This window comes from Protopterus annectens, chromosome 5.part1 (genome assembly GCF_019279795.1).
Source record: "Protopterus annectens isolate FY-2018-M chromosome 5.part1, PAN1.0, whole genome shotgun sequence".
Taxonomy (NCBI): domain Eukaryota; kingdom Metazoa; phylum Chordata; order Ceratodontiformes; family Protopteridae; genus Protopterus; species Protopterus annectens.
Genome location: NC_056736.1, coordinates 349837128 through 349855688, shown reverse-complemented (window position 1 = coordinate 349855688; position 18561 = coordinate 349837128). Strand labels below are relative to the sequence as shown.

Below are 18561 nucleotides of genomic sequence, written 5' to 3'. Positions count from 1 at the left end.
CTGAGAAGTATATCTAAGTAATCAATCTCATCACTGTTGAATCTGTGGGTGAAGGACAAGAAGCCTGTACTGCTATTCAAAAATGATATATACTCCTCAATTTCTGTCTCTGTCCCCGTCCACAGGACCAGTATATCGTCCAAAAATCTTAGATATTTAATGATTTTCGGCATAAACTTGGACTTAAATATTGTTTCCTTCTCCCATTCTAGCAAAACCACATTTGCAAACGGGCACATTTTGCTCCCACTGCAACACCTGTAATTTGACGGTAATATTCGCCTTCAAAAAATAGGAAATTGTTTTTCAAAACAATTTCCATCAAGCTAGTTAGAAAATTAACTCTCACACTAGATATAACACTAGCCGTAAAAAGACATTCTTCAAAGGCTTTAATGCCGTCACCATGAGGAATCACAGAGAAGAGGATAACAACATCAATGGTCAAAAAAAATCACATTGTCAATGGAAACCACGTCTCATAACATCTCAAGACAATGCCAGGAGTCCCTCAAAATGTGGCTACTTGTGGCAATAATAGGTTTAGTGTGATGGTCAATAAAGGCAGCTAATAGTTCCGTCTTGGAACCCTAGCTGCCACAATAGGTCTAAATGTTGGCATGCACACACTTGTGAATTTATGGAATGCCAAAGATCACAGGAATAATTGGATCATCCACAGTCAAAAATTCAAACTCAATTCCATTAATAACATCCTGTGAAAAGGCATCAAACAATTCAATATCAATCGTTGAGTAAGCGTAACTGATCTCATTACGACAAATTCTGGAATAGGTGGATGGGTCATTGAGAATCACAAACATCCCTGAACTGTAGTCAAGATTTGACATCACCACCATCCCACCCCCTTTATCAGGTTTCATAAATCTAACCTTTCTGTCATTTTGCATCTCATATAATGCTTCCCTTTCATTTTTACTAAGGTTGTCAGTATAAAACATGTTCTTATTTACCTGTTTCCTGAATTCTGTTTCACTCAAAAACCATCACTTTCTTATGGAATGAGGGAATAAAAGTACTAGTCCTTTTTACACTTATTGCAAAATTCATATCCTCCTGTAAAAATAACAGTTTCAAATTTAATTGTCGTGTGTATAGTCTGAAATTCAATAACAAAGAGGCAATGTCAGTTTTATAATATGGAACAAACGAAAAACCTTTACTCAACAATTCACAGTGTGTAGGAGTCAATAACAAATTAGTAAAATTATGCACCGCAAAGTCACCATTTCTAAGAATCCCAGCACTATCTTGATATTCACATCCTGTTTCTTTAGTTACAAGTACATTATCAGCAATGTTGGAAAACTCTAACGGTAATTCTGTCTCCCTCTCCCCCTCCAACCCCTCTGGTTGTGTGACCATCAGTTCCAATATACAAAACCATTCTGGTTGGCCTGATTCTCCAGGTGTTCCGATCTTCTCAACTCTGGGGGGGGGGGTTCTAAAAAAACTTCATCTCTAGCCTCACGACTGTTTCCAACTTTGGTACTGTTGTTGACAGGCACGTTCATATTAGTGTTAGCAACCTTATTTGAATTGTGAACATCATTACCTACATTTTCATTAATCAGAACATCATCACTACCTTTATCATATACATTACTAGCGTATACATTCTCGGTAGCATAATCTCTCATGTCACGTTTTAATTTGGACTGCTTTTTCCCCAGGTTGCCTTTAACATACTTTTTCAGGTCAACCAAAATCTTCTTATATTTATCCTTGTAGTAAAAAATCAACAAATCACTGGTAATGCTAGAATTAAAAGTCACAATGTCTTTCTTAAGGCTTTGCAATTTAATATCATTGTCTTTGACAATGATACGCATTACCTCAAGTCCCGTGTTGTTATACAATTCTACTAGTTCTTTATAAGCTGCCGAACCATCCGGAATCCCATTTGGCAGCTTCCACAAATGAAGTCCCTTCAGGACCTGCTTTAATTTCAGAGACTCAGTCAAAAATGCGTTGTTGAGTTGCAAACCTCGATATTTCTGACACAGTCTTTCAAAAGAAGCCAACTGGTTATTCAAAGATTCCACAACGCCGCTTTCTTGACCAAGTTTCTTAACGTTCAGCACTGGGGCCGTGAACCAATCAACCAGCCCCGCTGAACTGAATGGACCAGGCGCACTCTCCGATTGGTTAGGTCGGCTGTCGATCACAGCCGGAGTATGTAGAGTGAGTAATTTTATTTCTATTTATTTATTTTACATTTGTTTACCGGGCTGGTCTAACTGGATATATGTCCATTTTCAGTAGAGGCCCGGGGAGAAAAGCTCCAACATAGGAAAAATTATCATAGCATACAGTATTATACAATAGACAGATGTTACATATCAATCTTTTAGAATAGACAATGCAAAAATTGTGTTAAGAGTTTCCTGGAAAAAAAAAAACATTGGATAGCATATAATAAAATGATAAAGAATACCAAGTATATTTGTCTTTTTGTCTTAAATTAAAGGCATGGTTACAGGCATACAATCTTTTACTTACAAACAGTTCATATTCAGTAGAGGCATGGAGAGAAAAACTCCAATATAGGCAATAGTATCTTAGAATACATTATATAAAAAGAAGAAGGAAGTTGCATTACATTATTTTATACTGGAGAATGGAGGTGAGTTCTTTTAGAGAGATAACTCATGAAACAGTGCAGAGGAGAAGTCTCTTTGATGCTAGGAAGTGGTCAGTAATTCAAGTTTCAAATTGATAGGCATAATAAAACAACAGAGCAGAGAAGTAAGGGAGTGGGAGATAGGGAAATAGAGTTTTAGTCAGGGTTAGAGCAGGGACATAGCCAGTGTGTTCTGAGATGTTCTTTAAGATGTTTTTTGAAGAGTAGTGTGGAAGAAAGTGATGATAATTATTTGGGAAGCTGGTTCCAGGTTTTTCCCACTGTGTTGGAGAATAGTGAGTCCCCAGCCTTGTTGTTAGATTTAGTAGTAGAGACTAGAAGTTTATTAGCAGAGCGCAGTGTTGCCAGATTATTATATGGGGTAACCAAACTAGTGAGGATAGGAGTCTTGTTAGGGTGGTAGAGAATCTTTTGGGTAATAGTCAGTTGTTGAGAAAGTAGTTGATTCTGTAGTTCTAACTATCCAAGCTTTTTAAGGTTATGACAGTGATGGGTTCCAAAAGAGGATCCAGTGGCAAATCTGGCAATGTTATTATAGCTGGTTGCAAGTTTGCTAAGGTTGTTTTTAGAAAGGTTAGTATAAATGTCAGAGGCACAAAACAGGGTAGAGATGAGGTGGGTTTGGGCAATGGTAGTTTTGGCTAGTGGTGTGAGGAAGGGTTTGATTTTATAAAGGGATCCTAGTTTTCTGTTGACTGATTTTATAGTAGTATTAATATGATCATCATAGCTAAGGCTATGGTCTATTGTAATACCTAAGAGTCGGGTTGTAGTGTCTGGGGATATTGGTAGTTCCATTGTTAGAAGTTAATGTAAAGTGACATTTAGGAGATCTTTGGTTAGGAGTAAAGAGCAATAATTTAGTTTTTTTTGGGTTAAGGAGGAGGCAGTGACTCATGAACCAATTTTCAACAGTATGAAATACAGTTTGGGTGAGGGTCTGGAGTGAGGAAGCAGAGTTGGCAGAGCATATTAAAGTTGAATCATCTGTATATTGTATGCAGGTGGCTTGTGGAATTTTAGTGTTAAGATCATTAATAAAGATTGAAAAGAGAAGAGGGCCTAATATGGAGCCTTGGGGCACTCCAATGTTGACAGGGAGGGGTGTGGATAAATTATTATCCCAGAGAACAGCTTGATGTCAGTTATCTAAGTATGATTTAAACCATAGTATTGCATGTGGGTCAAGAGATAGGGATTTAAGTATATCTATAAGTAGGTGATGGTTAACCATGTCGAAGGCTTTTGACAGGTCAATAAATAGTACAGATGAAAGAGAGTATTACGATGTTTGTTAATACAGTCAGAAAAGGATAGTAAGGCAGTGGTTGTACTATGATGAGGTCTAAAACCATGCTGACAGTTAGCAAGTAAGTTATTAGAGAGAAGGTGGGTAAGTAGCTGTCGGTGGATACATTTTTCCATTATTTTTGCTACTGGAGACAGTAAGGCTATTGGTCGGAAATTAGAAATCTCTAATTCAAAATCCTGTGTTGCTGAAAAATGTTTAGAAACATCTGTGTCATTTCTGTTAGGCAGAGCAGCAGCCAGACAAGCTGAAAGCTTGGAAACGGCTTCAGTAAGTTCCTTAATAAGTGATTCCATCACAAAACCACAAGCAGGGTAAAACACTTGATATACCAGACAGGGCACCCAAGTTATGAGAAAACCTTGACTTCACTACATGAAGGGTGAAGATAAAAAACAAACCAAACACAAAAACCAACAAAAAAATAAAGGGTACACCACACTGGTTGTCTAGTGAAACCACTGCTTTAATACACCAATGGTAGACTAAGTGCTTTCACCTGTCAATCTCAGGCTTCATCAGAGTCACCATAGTAAAACATCACTTCCTTTATGTAGTAAAAATCCAATGACATCACAAACAGTTGATTGCTGCCTAAGTTAAAACCAATTAATAAACAAACATAATTCATTTTAAAACCACGTATACCCCAAAAATTGAAACAAATACATGAATAAATGAATAAATTAAAAAACTAATATCATAACAGGTACATAAATAAAAAAGTAGTTATATTTTTAACCATAATATAGACTCTATATAATCATGGATCAGTGGTTTCACTAGACAACCAGTGTGGTGTACCCTTTATTTTTTTGTTGGTTTTGGTGTTTGGTTTGGTTTTTATCTTCACCATTTGTGTGGTGAAGTCAAGGTCTTTACATATTAGAATACTTTTATTTAGACAAGACTTTCTGCATTGTGAAGTCTAACTTAATCAAGTACTTTTCCTTTGGGATGCCTAAAGTCCAGAATACACTTCCACAAACTATCAGGTCCCTAAATACCTCTTAGCTGTACAGGTATTCTCAGAATTTCTGTATTTTTTGTCTCATATTTTTGGTGTGTTCCCCCTAAAATCTGTCCCTTTTTTGGCAAATAGCTGAGGATTGAAGTCATTAAATAATGACAAACATTTGAGTTTAAGACTCCACATCCTTCGGAAAATTCATGCTAATGCAAAACCCATTATTCCATCAACTTTCTAAGTTTGTAAGGGCAATATTTAAAATCTGTCCCTATTTGTCCCCCATCATTTTAGGCTTTCTCCAGATTTTTTGCTCTAAGAGGTTGAGAGGTATGGGTCCCTAGCAAAATTTCTTCAGCTCAAATGCAATCTAATTAACCACCATCACCTCAAAAATATGGTGTGGATCACTATGAACAAAGGAATTGACTATCCCCTGCCTAATTAATTAAGAAAAAATCCTTTGTCCCTGTAGGGAATCTAGATAGCTATTTATTACTTCAAAGACATTATACATATCAATGTCTTTCTATTTTATATGTTCTGCCACAACAAAATGTCTGTGCTGTCAATGCAGCATATATATAATTATTACACAGAACAGTATCTAGTCATTTTACGGATTACACGGCTAAACCTTTTCTCTGCACATAATGTTTGTCTTTCAGTTTTCCTTTGATACTTAACAAAATAAAGGAATATATGAAAAAGGGCCAATGGATCCCATCTACCTTCCTTAAACAGACAAACTAAAACACAAAACAATTATTACTGTGCAGTCATACTGTAATGGTGTTGTTATGTATGATTCTATGTGCAACAGTCTCTTATCATGCATTACGTTACACTAATACATCAGTACAAAGAAGAATCATCCTATTAAAGGCACGTGGTCCATCATTTTTAAAAATTCTCAGGCATCTGCTTCCTGGTACTGTGAAATTCAAGCAGTTATGCAGCTTAGAACACTACCAGCCTAGCACCCAGAAACTTCAGTTATGTACTGCTTGTAAGTTAAGTTAGTAATATATTTCAATAACTGTGGTGCAAATTCAATGCTCAAATTTTGCAAATAAATCTTACCCCTGTGGTGGGTTCTTATCCAGCCACCCAGCTTTAATGATGGGTGAATAATGGGGCAACTCGGGTGCATCGCTGCTGATACTGCCACTTGTGCTATAAACACTTGAACTTTCCGATGAGGAGAAAGAGCTGCTCGACTGAAGAATGCTTGGACTGTCATCTGTCAGATAGCCACCACCACTAGAAAAGAACACAGAGAAAAATTAAATCACGCAGTCAAGACCTGCATAATTACAGTACAAATGGTGTTAAAAATACAGGCCATTGAAATGTTTGCTCATGATTTAGTTCACATTAAATGTATCTAAATTATTCAGATCTCATGCTGTGTTAAGAGATGACTATAACTAAGCCATATCATACAACACATCTCAGCTCAGTTTTTCCTTATCTAATTTAACTACAGCTCTGTAAAGCATTTAAATTAGAAAGTCAAACAAAAATACATATTTTGAGTAACCATCTGAATTAAAATGTATGTGTGCTTAAATGTACAATCAGCTGATTTACAAACGTTTTTACACTTAACTGACTGGTATTGTATAAGCAATGTATACAGTGGCATGTCTCAGAATATGAGAATATGGTATTTACCATCGCTTATTAGGTAATTTTTCCATAACTGAGCTGTGGGTCTGTTATGATTGTACCAGTACTGTGCAATACACACTGCTTTTATGAAATGTCATTCCCAATAACCTATTTATTTTTTGAAATATTAAAATACCTAATTTTAGGGACTGTACATATAATAATAATAAGTAATTATGGCTTAATGGCATAGACACTGGAGAGCTCAGGTGCCAGGGGATGGAACTCCTTTGTGATTTTGTGGCAAATCACTGGGATGTCCTGAGAAATGAAGTCACTAAATAATGACATACGTTTGAGTTTCAGACATCAAATCCTTCAGAAAATGGATACAAACACAAACCCTGTTATTCTACCAACACTGGAACTTTATAAGAGCAATATTTTAAATATTTATTTTATTTTATTTTATTTTACATTTGTTGACCAGGCTAGTCTAGCTGGATGCATGTCCATTTTCTGTAGAGGCCCAGGGAGATGAGCTCCGATGAGAACAATAAAAATGATATATAGAAAAATTAATGTAAACAAGGTACAATGCAGTTATATTAGTGAGACTAATCAAAGAGATTAGAAGTTTATAATATATAGCAAAATATGCAGGTATAAGTAGTATCATTCAAATGCAGTTTAAATACATAGTATATAGAAGAGAAGGCAGCTGATTATATACATTTTATTAGTACAAAAGTATTTACATTAATAATATTCAAGAAGATGTAAGTAATAGTATGTAGAAGTAGAAGGTTAGTTGTTCTTAAGAAAGGGGAAAGATTACTGAGAAGGAGGGCAGGATGAACCTAGTAAGAAGAGCTAGTTGATCGGTCAGGTTCAGTACAGGGGCACAACCAGTGTGATTTGAGGAAAGATTTCAGTTTAGTTTTGAAAAGTGACATAGAGGGAAGCGAGGAAAGTTCACTGGGGAGAAGGTTCCAGGATTTTCCAACAGTATTGGAAAAGAGAGAGTTTCCAGCCTTGTTGTTTGATTTGCAAACATTGACAAGAAGTTTATGGGATGAACATAAGGTCTTTAGATTGTTGTAGGGGGTGATGAGGGTAGATAGAATAGGGGTATTTGTTGGATGGTGAAGGGTTTTATGGACAAGGGTCAGTTGGTGGAATTTAAGCTGATTTTGTAATTCCAGCCATCATAGCTGTTTTAGATTGTAACAGTGGTGGGTTCTAAATGGGTTGCCTGTAGCAAATCTGGCTATGTTATTGGAGGAGGTTTCCATTTTATTAAGGTTGTTTTTGGATAGATTAGTATATATAAGTCAGGCATAAGGGAGAGTTGAGATTAGGTGGGTATGAGCAATAGTTATTCTAGCTGCAGGAGAGAGGAAGTGTTTGATCCTATAGTGAGAGCCTAGTTTTCTATTAACATTTTTTATAGTACTGTTGATATGGGTGTCAAAAATAGGGTTGTTATCTATGGTGATGCCTAGTAATTTGGTAGTTGGATCTGAGGAACTGAGAGTACCATTATTGGATGTGACTGTGAAATCTATAGGGGTTGACTTGTGAGTAGGGGTAAAAAGGAGGACCTTAGTTTTTTGGGGGTTCAGAAGGAGACAACATTGTGTAAACCACAGTTCAACTGTGTTAAATACCTTTTGGGTAAGGGAGTTAAGTTCTGATATAGATGTGGCTGAGCATATGTGGAATCATCTGCATATTGCATGCATGTTGCTTGGGGGATTTCTAGGTGAAGGTCATTGATAAATATAGAAAATAGGAGAGGTCCTAGAATGGACCCTTGAGGGACACCAAGGTTAATGGGGAGGTTGGTAGATAAAGTGTTGTGCCAGAGTACAGCCTGTTGTCTGTTATCTAAATAGGACTGGAACCATTTTATAGCCAGTGGCTCTAGTGACAGGGATTTGAGGATATTTATAAATATCTGGTAGTTTACCATATCGAAAGCTTTAGACATATCTATAAACAGTGGAAAGCAAATTGAGGTTACGTTTTTTGTTAATACAGTCAATAAAGGAAAGGAGGGCAGTAGTAGTGCATTTTTACATGAGCTTAGCTAAGGGAGAAAGTAGGGCTATGGGACGGTAATTGGAGAATTCAGTACAGTTTCCACCCTTGTAAAGGGGGATAATATGGGAGACCTCCAGGATTTTAGGGATGTGTCCTTCAGTGATAGTTCTATTAATGAGAATGGAAATTGGATAGGCAATGGATTTGGCTATTTGTAGATATTCAGTGGGTAGTTGGTCTGCTGAAGGAGAGCATGGTTTTAGTTTTAGGAGAAGGGTAAGAATATATGTAGTTAGGACTGGTTGGAAGAGAAATGGAGGGGGTGGGATAGTGTTAGATTTGGTTAAAGTTAAGTTCTTAGTTGATAACTGACTAGCAAGAGTTTGAATGGCTTCAGTAAAAAAGGCATTGGCAGTCTGCTTGGGATTATCCTGGTTTGGTGTGATGGATTGACCTGGGTGTAGTAATTGGTTAATACTTGCTCAGAACTTCTGTGGTTTACTATGGTGATTCTGCTGGAATTGTAGGTAGTAGGTTATTTTGTCAGACAGTATAGCTTTTTTGGTGTTATTTCTCAGTTGTCTGAAGTTTTTTTGGTCTACAGGGTTTTTGCTTAAATGGTATTTAGCCCAATACTTGTTTCTGAGGTGGATTTGTTGCTTGATTTCTTTTGAGAGCCAAGGGGCAAATTTAGTTCTCATTATGATAGAGCGGGTTGGTGCATGGTGGTCTAGTATGGTTAGGAATTTAGAATTTAAGTGATTAACAGCTTCCTCCAGTGGGAGGTTTTTCAAGGGGGACCAGTTACATGCTCTAAGTTCTCTTTGGAAGAGATCGGGGTTAAAGGTTTTTTTTGGTTCTTATAGTCCTAAAAATAGTTGGAATGGGTAGATTGGTTTTAAGCCTGATGATATAGGTAAGTGAGTGATCACTTAAATCATCAGGGAGGGTGCCTGCTTCATACGTTTGGGCATGGTTATTGATGAGTATCCAATCTAAGGTGCTTTCCTTCTTATTAGGCTTGTTTATCCTGGTGGGGGAGGTAATGGTTTGCATAAAACCAAATAGGTTAATATGGGTGGTAGGGTGGCTACTGCTACAGCTCTTCCAATCAATATTAAAATCTCCTAGGATTATGGTTTCTTGGGGTAAGTTCTGAGATAACCAACAAAGGGTATTTTCTACAGTGGTAATGTTGTTGCCAGGAGGAAGATAGATACAGATTATATATATGGATTTGGATGTGTTAAGTTGAAGCTTAGTAATAAGAATTTCAGCATTTGAGTCTTGGGGTGGTTTATAATCATAGGTAGTAATCTGTAATCCTGATTTAAATAGGATAGCTATTCCACCACCCTTTTTGGCTGCTCTGTCAAGTCATAAGATATTATAACCAGGTGGGATGATTTCATTGTCTTTAGTTACAGGTTATAAGGTTGTATCTTCTGGTATTTAAGCCCTAACTTTGAGAAGGTTTCTGTCTATACACACTGAGCAGAGTGGAGGAGAGGTGTTGACTAAACTGTTAGCTGAGATATATAAGTATCCTGTTTTTTTTCAATTATTTATACTGATTATTGTTTCTAGCAATTTATATATAGCATTTTTTATTGCCTGCTGCACAGTTTTTGAGTGTATTTTTATTGCTATTAACTAATCTGCACGGGTAACTGATTTGTTGCAGTTAAAAAAGCATTCTGTAGAGTCTCATTGCTCCTTTATCTGTTTAAAAACTTTCATTTTGTGGCTTTCTGTAGTGCTTACTCTCTGTAGGATAATAGCTTCAGTATTCCCAATATCCCCCCCTGTTGGTGTCTTGCTGTTATACTTGGTGGCTTTGCAGTTGCCCGCCCCTACTGTAAATCTGATCTGGGACACTCCTCCCAGTCTAGTGTCATTAGCTCATTCTACCTAATACAGAGAGAACATTTGATAAGGCCTTCTGTTTCTCCTTTTTCCCTTTCAAAAAAAAATGAAATTTTTGCCTGAATCTCCTTGGTTCTGACTGTGCTTCTCAAACATTTTGGAAATATAGAGTATATTTTAGAGCATTTATTATAACTGTAATTGCCTTAATATTGCTACAACTCAAGTGCTCTAGGTTGCACTGCATCTGAAGTGTTTGTTTTAGCTGCTTTTCTGTATATATAGACCTCTATATATGTAGACTAGCTATTTATTCTGCTGTGTTACTGCCTCTTAAGTCGTTTTTCAGTTGTGCACTTGCCTTGCTTCATTTAAAAAGTTTTAAACTGCTAATTTTACAGTTTTAATTGCATTTAATGTTTAGGACTACACACTCAAGTGTGTTAGCCTTTTCTGTGTGTATTTACAGTATTATTGCATTGTTTAGCCTGTTTCAACAACAAAAAAAAAAATACTATCGTGTTTGCTCGTTTCCCTCCTTTTCTAGCCAGTCCATATCCCAGGCTTTGCTTGTCTCAGGACTTTATTTTCTGTGCTCAGAGCTATCCAAACCTTGCTGTGGTAGTGGGAATTCCTACTACCTACCAGTGGGACTGGTGAGCTTTGTACTGCCTAACGCTAGAGGAGTGTTTTCCAGCTCTGAAATTGTAATTTTATTAGCCTTTTTGGGCTGATTTCTATCCCTTTCAACTTTCTGGCTTAAAAACGCGTGTGTTTGCACATTTTTCACATCGTACAGCACTGCGAGGCTACAGTTAAACTATTCCAGGTGCCAGAAAGTTTGCACTTCAAATTTTCCCTTAGAACTAGCTGGTTTCTCAGTAGTAGCACTAAAATCTGAACCCCCTGTGACTAGCACTTGCTCTAGAACCTGCTGGAAAGCACTAGGAAGCCTGAAACTGATTCAAGCACTCAGCTCTCCTTGTCAATAAGGAGAAATTAATCATAGGCACTAAACAGCCTATAATTTCAGAATACCTTGCAAAGGTAAGAGAAAACAGCTCTTAAACTTTACAAAAAAGCACCTAAACAGGCATGTCCAAGGGTCAGCTTCCGGTGATTTCTCCTGTCCACCTAGTGAATCTGGGCATACTGGGGCAGTGCGGCAACTGCCTCATGTACACAGACAATCCTCTCCTCCTACCACCCAACACTACAACCTGAGAGAGATGCACTTACATAGCAAAACTGGAAGCTAAGCTCTCTCCGGCCAAGATTGTGCTAGACAGTCAAGAGGAGAAGGTTAACACCTGCATTACACCTCAAGCAACTCACAGCCCTTCAAAACCCACACCATCAACACCCACACATAGCAACACTAAACCCACATATGCGGAGGCCCTTAACATTAACCTGCCCAAGCAACAAGGATGTCCGAAGCCGAAATGCAAACAAACACCAGTCACAATCAAAGTGACACACAGCTCACAACACCAGTGTGCCACCCAACAACAGCCCCTAAGGCAAGACAATGTACCCAACACTTTAGTCATAGGTGACTCTATAGTCAGGCACACTGATGTCCCACTCACCAGGCTGAACAAAGAGAAAATTACAGTCAGCTGCCTGTCAGGTGCCAGGATCCGCCACATAATGCATGCACTCAAGTCACTCCACAACAAGTACAAATACGACTCTGTCATTGTCCATGCTGGAGTGAATGACTTGAGACGTACCTCCCTGGACTACATGAAAAGAGACATGGAACAGCACTTGGATCATGTGACCCAGGCAGGTATGACCCTAGCCCTGAGTAGCATCCTGCCTTCGCCCAGAATGATACCACAGTGTAAGGACAAAATGGTTGACTTCAACAATTGGCTAAGCTTCTGGTGTCATTCAAAGGGGATCCAGTATTTGTCTGCCTGGGAAGACATGATCGACAGACCACAATGCTTTGCCAGAGATGGTCTGCACCTGTCACCCCTGGGATTCAGGTTACTGGCTAAAGCTCTTGCCACCCCTATAGTGCCTTTTTTAGGCAAGGTTCAAAGGATAAAACCACCACCGTAACAGATACAAGCATGCAAAATCTGAAGGTAATGCTACTCAATGCTAGAAGTCTAAACCTCAAAATGCACTCTCTCGAGGCACTCCTAATAATGGAGAACATCGACACCTGTGCAGTAACTGAGACCTGGTTCAAGGCTCCAGAGAGTACCCCTGCAATACCAGGCTACAATTCATACCACACTTTTCAGCCACAAAACCAAGACCGAAACACTAAAGGTGGAGGAGTGTCCATATTCACCAAGGATATTCACACCTCCAGGCTAGTTGCCCAACACAATGCATCTGAAATTCTCCAGGGGCAACTAACACTAGGTAAGACTGCAATCCAAACTGTTGCTACAGATCCCCCACCATGCCCCAAGATTCTCACTACAACTTTCTAAACATACTGGAAAATATTACGATACAACCAAACACCCTAATACTGGGTGACTTCAACTACCCTGCCATTAATTAGGAAAACTACTCGGGTACCAACTCCTTTGCCCAACGGTTCTTGGAATTCATAAATTCCAATGCCCTGGATCAACTAATCCATTGTCCCACCAGGGGAGCCAATATCCTAGACCTGGTCATTACCAACATTGGAGATAGATGCTCCACACTAGTGGTCACCCCCTCATTGGTCAGGTCTGACCATAAGCAAATCACCTATGACATCCACATCCCACCCCCACCCCCCAGTAAGAAAACCTCCTTAAAAAACTTCTGCAAAGCCAACTTCATGCTACTGAAGTCAGAAGTGACAAACTTCACAACACCCATGCAGACGGGATCTGGAAGTTCGACTAACTATTGTACACTAAGGCACTGTACAAGCACATCCACTCGTGCATGAATTGTGCCATCCCAAATAGAACCAAGATGTTCTTCTCCAAAAAACGGAAGCCAATCTGGTGGTCCCCTGCTATAAACAAACTATACAACAGAAGGAAGAAACTGTTGCAGAAAAGAGGAAAATCCCAAGATGCAAAAAACTCCCTCACCAGCCTCAGTAAGTAGCTGAGATCCCTCATAAAATCCTCAAAAGCTAGTTACAAAAATAAAATCGCCAAAAAATTCCAAAGACAACCACAAGGCATTCTATAGTTATGTCAAGAATCTAAATGGCAATGCTCAGATCTGCTCTGAGCTACAACAGAATGGCATTAAATATACTGACCCCAAGGATATTGCCAATATCCTGGCATATCGATTTAGTGCCAACTTCACCCCCCTCTCACCCCCTAAAGGGCCCATCTCAATACCAAAAGATTGCCAAATTCCGATAATCACTGCCACACAGGTAGAAACCGCACTCTCCAAAGCTAAGAATGCAGCATCCATGGGACCAGATGACATCCCAGGCTGTGTACTACATGAACTACAAAATGAACTGGCACCTCACCTAAGTGTCATGTTTAATCATAGCCTTACCTCAGGCTTCATGCCCACTGAGTGGCGCACAGCTACAGTTATCCCGCTCCACAAGGGAGGATCCGCTCTGGATCCCGGGAACTACTGTCCCATCAGTCTGACAAGCCTGATCTGCAAGAGCATGGAACGCATTATCATGGAACTTATAAACAAAGACATTGGCAAACACTGGACCCCACCCAGTTTGGGTTTGTGAAGGGCCGATCTTGTCTCCTGAATCTGATTGACTTCTTCAAATCAGTCTCCAGAGCTGTGGACGAGGGTAAGGTGGTCCACACAGCCTATCTGGACCTCGCCAAGGCCTTCGACACTATCCCCCACTCTGGAATCATAGATAAACTTACTAAGCTGGGCATAAATCCCTATGTCACTCGATGGGTTGCCAACTGGTTTACTGACAGAACCCAGACTGTAAAAGTAGCCGACTCCAAATCCAGCTCCAGACAAGTGACAAGTGGAGTACCTCAGGGTTCAGTCCTGGGACCACCCTTGTTTGGCATTTACTTCTCTGAAGTACAGGCCAACACTAAGGGACTCTGGCTAACAACGTTTGCAGATGACTGCAAACTGGGAGCCATTATTGAATCCCCAAATGATGTGGATATTCTACAAAAAAGCCTTACAGAAACAGATGCCTGGTGCCAGAGCCATGGGCTCAAGCTTAATGCCAAGAAATGTATAGTTATCCCCTTTGGAAAAAACATGTACCCATGAATTACCACATAGGTGGCAGGATGCTAAACATCGAAAGTGTGATGAGAGACTTAGGGACACAGGTGGACAGTGGTCTCACTTTCGATAACCACATCGCCACAACAGTCAGGAAATCCTTCTATGTGGCACACCTCATCACTAAGGGCTTTTCATCCAGAAAAAAGGAGTTCATTGTCCCACTGTACTCATCCCTCATTAGACCCATTATACAGTATAATGCCCTGTTTGGTATGTACCTCACAAGACATCTGCAACAGCTGGAAAGGCCACAGAAATACCTCACTAAAAGAATCACAGGCCTAAAGCAGATGCAATATGCTGACCGTCTAAAAAAACTCCAGCTATACTCTATGCCATATTGTCTACTCAGAGGCAATCTCTGTTTAACATACAAGGCCATGTCAAACCCTGAGCTGTTGGACATGCTTCACTTAAAAAAAATCCCAATCCCTCAGAGCCACATGCTCCAGGGATCTAAACCTTGTCATCACAATGAACAAAACATACTGGAGGGATAGGTTCCTGACCCAGAGACTCCCCATACTCTGGAATAGACTGCCCATACATGCCAAGCAGAGCGCCTTATTGGCCCTCTTCAAAAGGAACCTTGATGATTGGATGGGAGATAGGAAATTCACCCCGGGGATCATGTCAGTTGCCCTGCTAGACAGGGGGCCAGAGAAGTAAATATTGTGGGAAGAAATATCCAGGGAATTGTTATGGCTAGGCTTGCATAGGCCCTAGGGCTGATAGCCTAGTACCAACCTATGAACCTATGAGAGTGTGTGTATGACTTCTGAAGTGCCTGCGTGTGTGTGAGAGCGAACAGTAAAGAAATGCATGGAGAGTGTGTGTATGACTTTTGAAGTACCTCCGTGTGTGTATGAGAGAGCGATCAGTAAAGTAAGAAACTCCTGTTCATAAAAATATAACGCACCATATTAACACTTTTTATTTACATGTTGTTTGTCTTTTGGCTTTTTCCCGGTAAGGGGTCGCCACAGCGGAACTCCGGTCTGCTAACGATTGGCAGTAGAGTTTTATGAAATGCCGAGGTGCCAGCTCAATGCCCAACCTTCAATGAAGGCATGCCCGTTTACGCACGCATGTCTTTCGAACGCTACCCAACCACAGGGAGGACATGCATACTCCACACAGAAGGCACTCCCAAGCCAAGCTGAGAATCGAACGGGAGAACCTCTTGCTGTGAGGTAACAACGCTACCACCGTACCACCACGGCATACTAACACTTTTTAAATTACTAATCTTAAAACCCTTAGAAAGGCAGTTATCATTTAAAGAGCTACCCACACAAGGGATTAAATTTACCATGCCTGGGAAACATCTTACTACTTTTGCATTTCAGTATGGTGACATGTTGTATATTGCCTTAACTTTATTTAGATTTGGTGAGCCTTCCTTCCTTGAACATATATTACCATAAAACTTGAGAAATTATGTATTAAAGTTGCATTTCAGTTTAATGTCAAAATTATTTGCAAAAACTTGGCTTATAGAATCATTGTTTCTGTTTTGCCACAGGCTGCATCGTCAAAGAAAATGTTAACATTCAGAATGCCTGGGATAAAATATATTATACATCTGGTTAATATGTAGTTTGGATTTTAGAGGTAGACAAAGTCCCATTTTAATAATTTCTATATCTTTGAACCAAGTAGAAAGGTTGTTCTTTCATTGATGGGTAGTTACTTGAAGCATTGGAGGAAATAGCAAAGATGCATATTTGGTTCTGCAAGTAATTAAAATCTACAGATATTTGTAAAAGTAACAGTACAAGTGTTATTTGTATTTGTGGTAGATTGAAGAGCTATTAAAGGGAGCCCATGCTCAGTTTTTGGGATAAGCATGTTTATAGCTTTGGTTGTGCACATGCTGGAGGTGAGAAGGTATGAGAGCTTGTAGCATAAATTTAGTTATTTAAGGTTCCGGTAATATTATATGTATGGTTTGTTAATAAGAGAGTAGGGTCCAATGTGATCCCTGGATATTTTTTGCTGTTACTACAGGTAGCATATTGCCTGATGTGTCAGTTATTGTCAGGTGCAGAGTTTTAGCAAGCTATTATGGGGTGCCAAAGAACATTACATTTGATTTTCCATGACTAATAATCAGCATATTATCATGTGTGCATTGGCAGATCCTTGCAAACCTTATTCTGAGTTTTTGCATAGGGTGTTAGTGTTTTTACTTGATTTTAACAGCAGATGATAATCAGCATTCATTCCTATAATGAGCTGTGATTTCTTGTGCCATAGATGATGACCTGTAGCTTGCTCAGATATGGTAAGGGACACTCTCCAGTTATTTGCATGTGGGTAAATGCCTGGGTGTCATCTGGTTTGAAAAATATTGAAGAATACTTGCTGCTAATGAAGACTGAGACACATTTCCACCTTGTGTCCCATTCTCTTGTGCCTCATGGTCTACATGTGTGCAAGGCAATTTAGCCTTGCACTGACAGAGTACATTCTGTGGCTTTAAACCATGTTTGTGTAATGTCACAAATCCAGTGTTTCTGTGTTCTCTACAGAGCTTGTAGGTTGTGCAGTTTCTTAATTCCTTCTGATTATACTTGCATTGCCATTGTTTTTGTCACTGTCCTGATGTGAAATCTGTCTTCAATGTGTAAATGTTTTGTTTAGCATATGGTCATCAGTGATTGTGCTACAGCACTTGAAAGCAGTGGTAGCAGCACATTGGTGAGTATATTTGCTTTTTATGCATATGCCTGTGTGTTCTACTACCGCAACCTGTAGATGGATAGGAAATTGTAAGTTGTACTCTAATGTTGGGTGCTGCAGTCGTGACTGTCATAGTTTCTTTGGTTAGCCATCCATTCCCGATTGCAATGTTATTTTTTTACTGTAACCTAGGCAATGTATTTGTCAAAGGCAGTAGGCACACAATCTGTAGATGAAACACTGAATTGGACATTGCAATGGATAATTCAGATCTGCCTTATGCAAGATATGCAAGGCAGCAGTTAAGGGACTACAGTACAAGGTCAAACCATTGAGATGGCACCATTTTGAGATTTTACCCTGGGACGCCGCTAGAAACGTTCATAGTGTGCCCAGTCAAACTAACCAGGTAAACAACCGGATAACAAAATATTTACTGCAACTTGCTAAGAAAGAGCAAACCTCTACAGGTAGCCAGTAAAGTCAATCAAACCAAACAGCCAGAGACTCATGGAAATTTGTTTATATAGGAAAAAATCTTAATTATATCTGGTAACAGGTCATGTTACATTTCAATATGTTCATTTTATTCAGTAGTAGTGTAGTAGCACTGTGGAACCTAGTCGGACTTTCCCGGTCAACAAATGATAAATAAATAAAAAATAAAAATGTTTGGAAACACAGAAATTTGGTATGCATACTTGTACATTCTGCACGGCAAATGATACTTAGGTAGTGTATCGCTTGCATACTTCTCTGTTGTATTTGCACCAGATACTGCTAGTGTGCAGTGCGGGAATAGAAAGATTAAAACATTACCCTGGTATCAGAGGTGGCAGTGCAACATATTCATAGTGGCTTAACATGAGAGTAGCTCTAAGCAAGCACCATGTGAAAACTGAACAAGCACCTAGAATTATTCAGTGCAGCTTCCACACCTTAAGTCTGAAAATGAATTTACATACTCACTCACATTAACAGGAGTAGCTGCATATTGATGGCTAAAGGTGTATGGGCATGTCGGGTGGTTACTACACTGCAAAACTGGTATGTAATGGTGGAGATATTTAGAAGGCATGAACACACCAGTATATTAAAGCCGTAGCACCAGTTGAACTGGAGGCTGGCAAATATATTTAGTAAGGGATTTTGTCCATGCACAAATATTTCAACAGTGATTATTTGCAG

At 39.2% G+C, this 18561-nt stretch overlaps 1 protein-coding gene across 6 annotated transcripts in view; it reads right to left on the bottom strand.

Moving 5' to 3' along the window:
* Positions 1-18561, bottom strand: part of ARAP1 (ArfGAP with RhoGAP domain, ankyrin repeat and PH domain 1) — a 2759262-nt gene that overhangs the window by 1351343 nt on the left and 1389358 nt on the right. For all 6 annotated transcript variants that reach the window (XM_044073028.1, XM_044073030.1, XM_044073029.1 and 3 more), the window contains one exon: positions 6025-6204. In XM_044073028.1, the coding sequence (XP_043928963.1) occupies positions 6025-6204 (180 nt within the window). The remainder of the gene's footprint in view (positions 1-6024; positions 6205-18561) is intronic.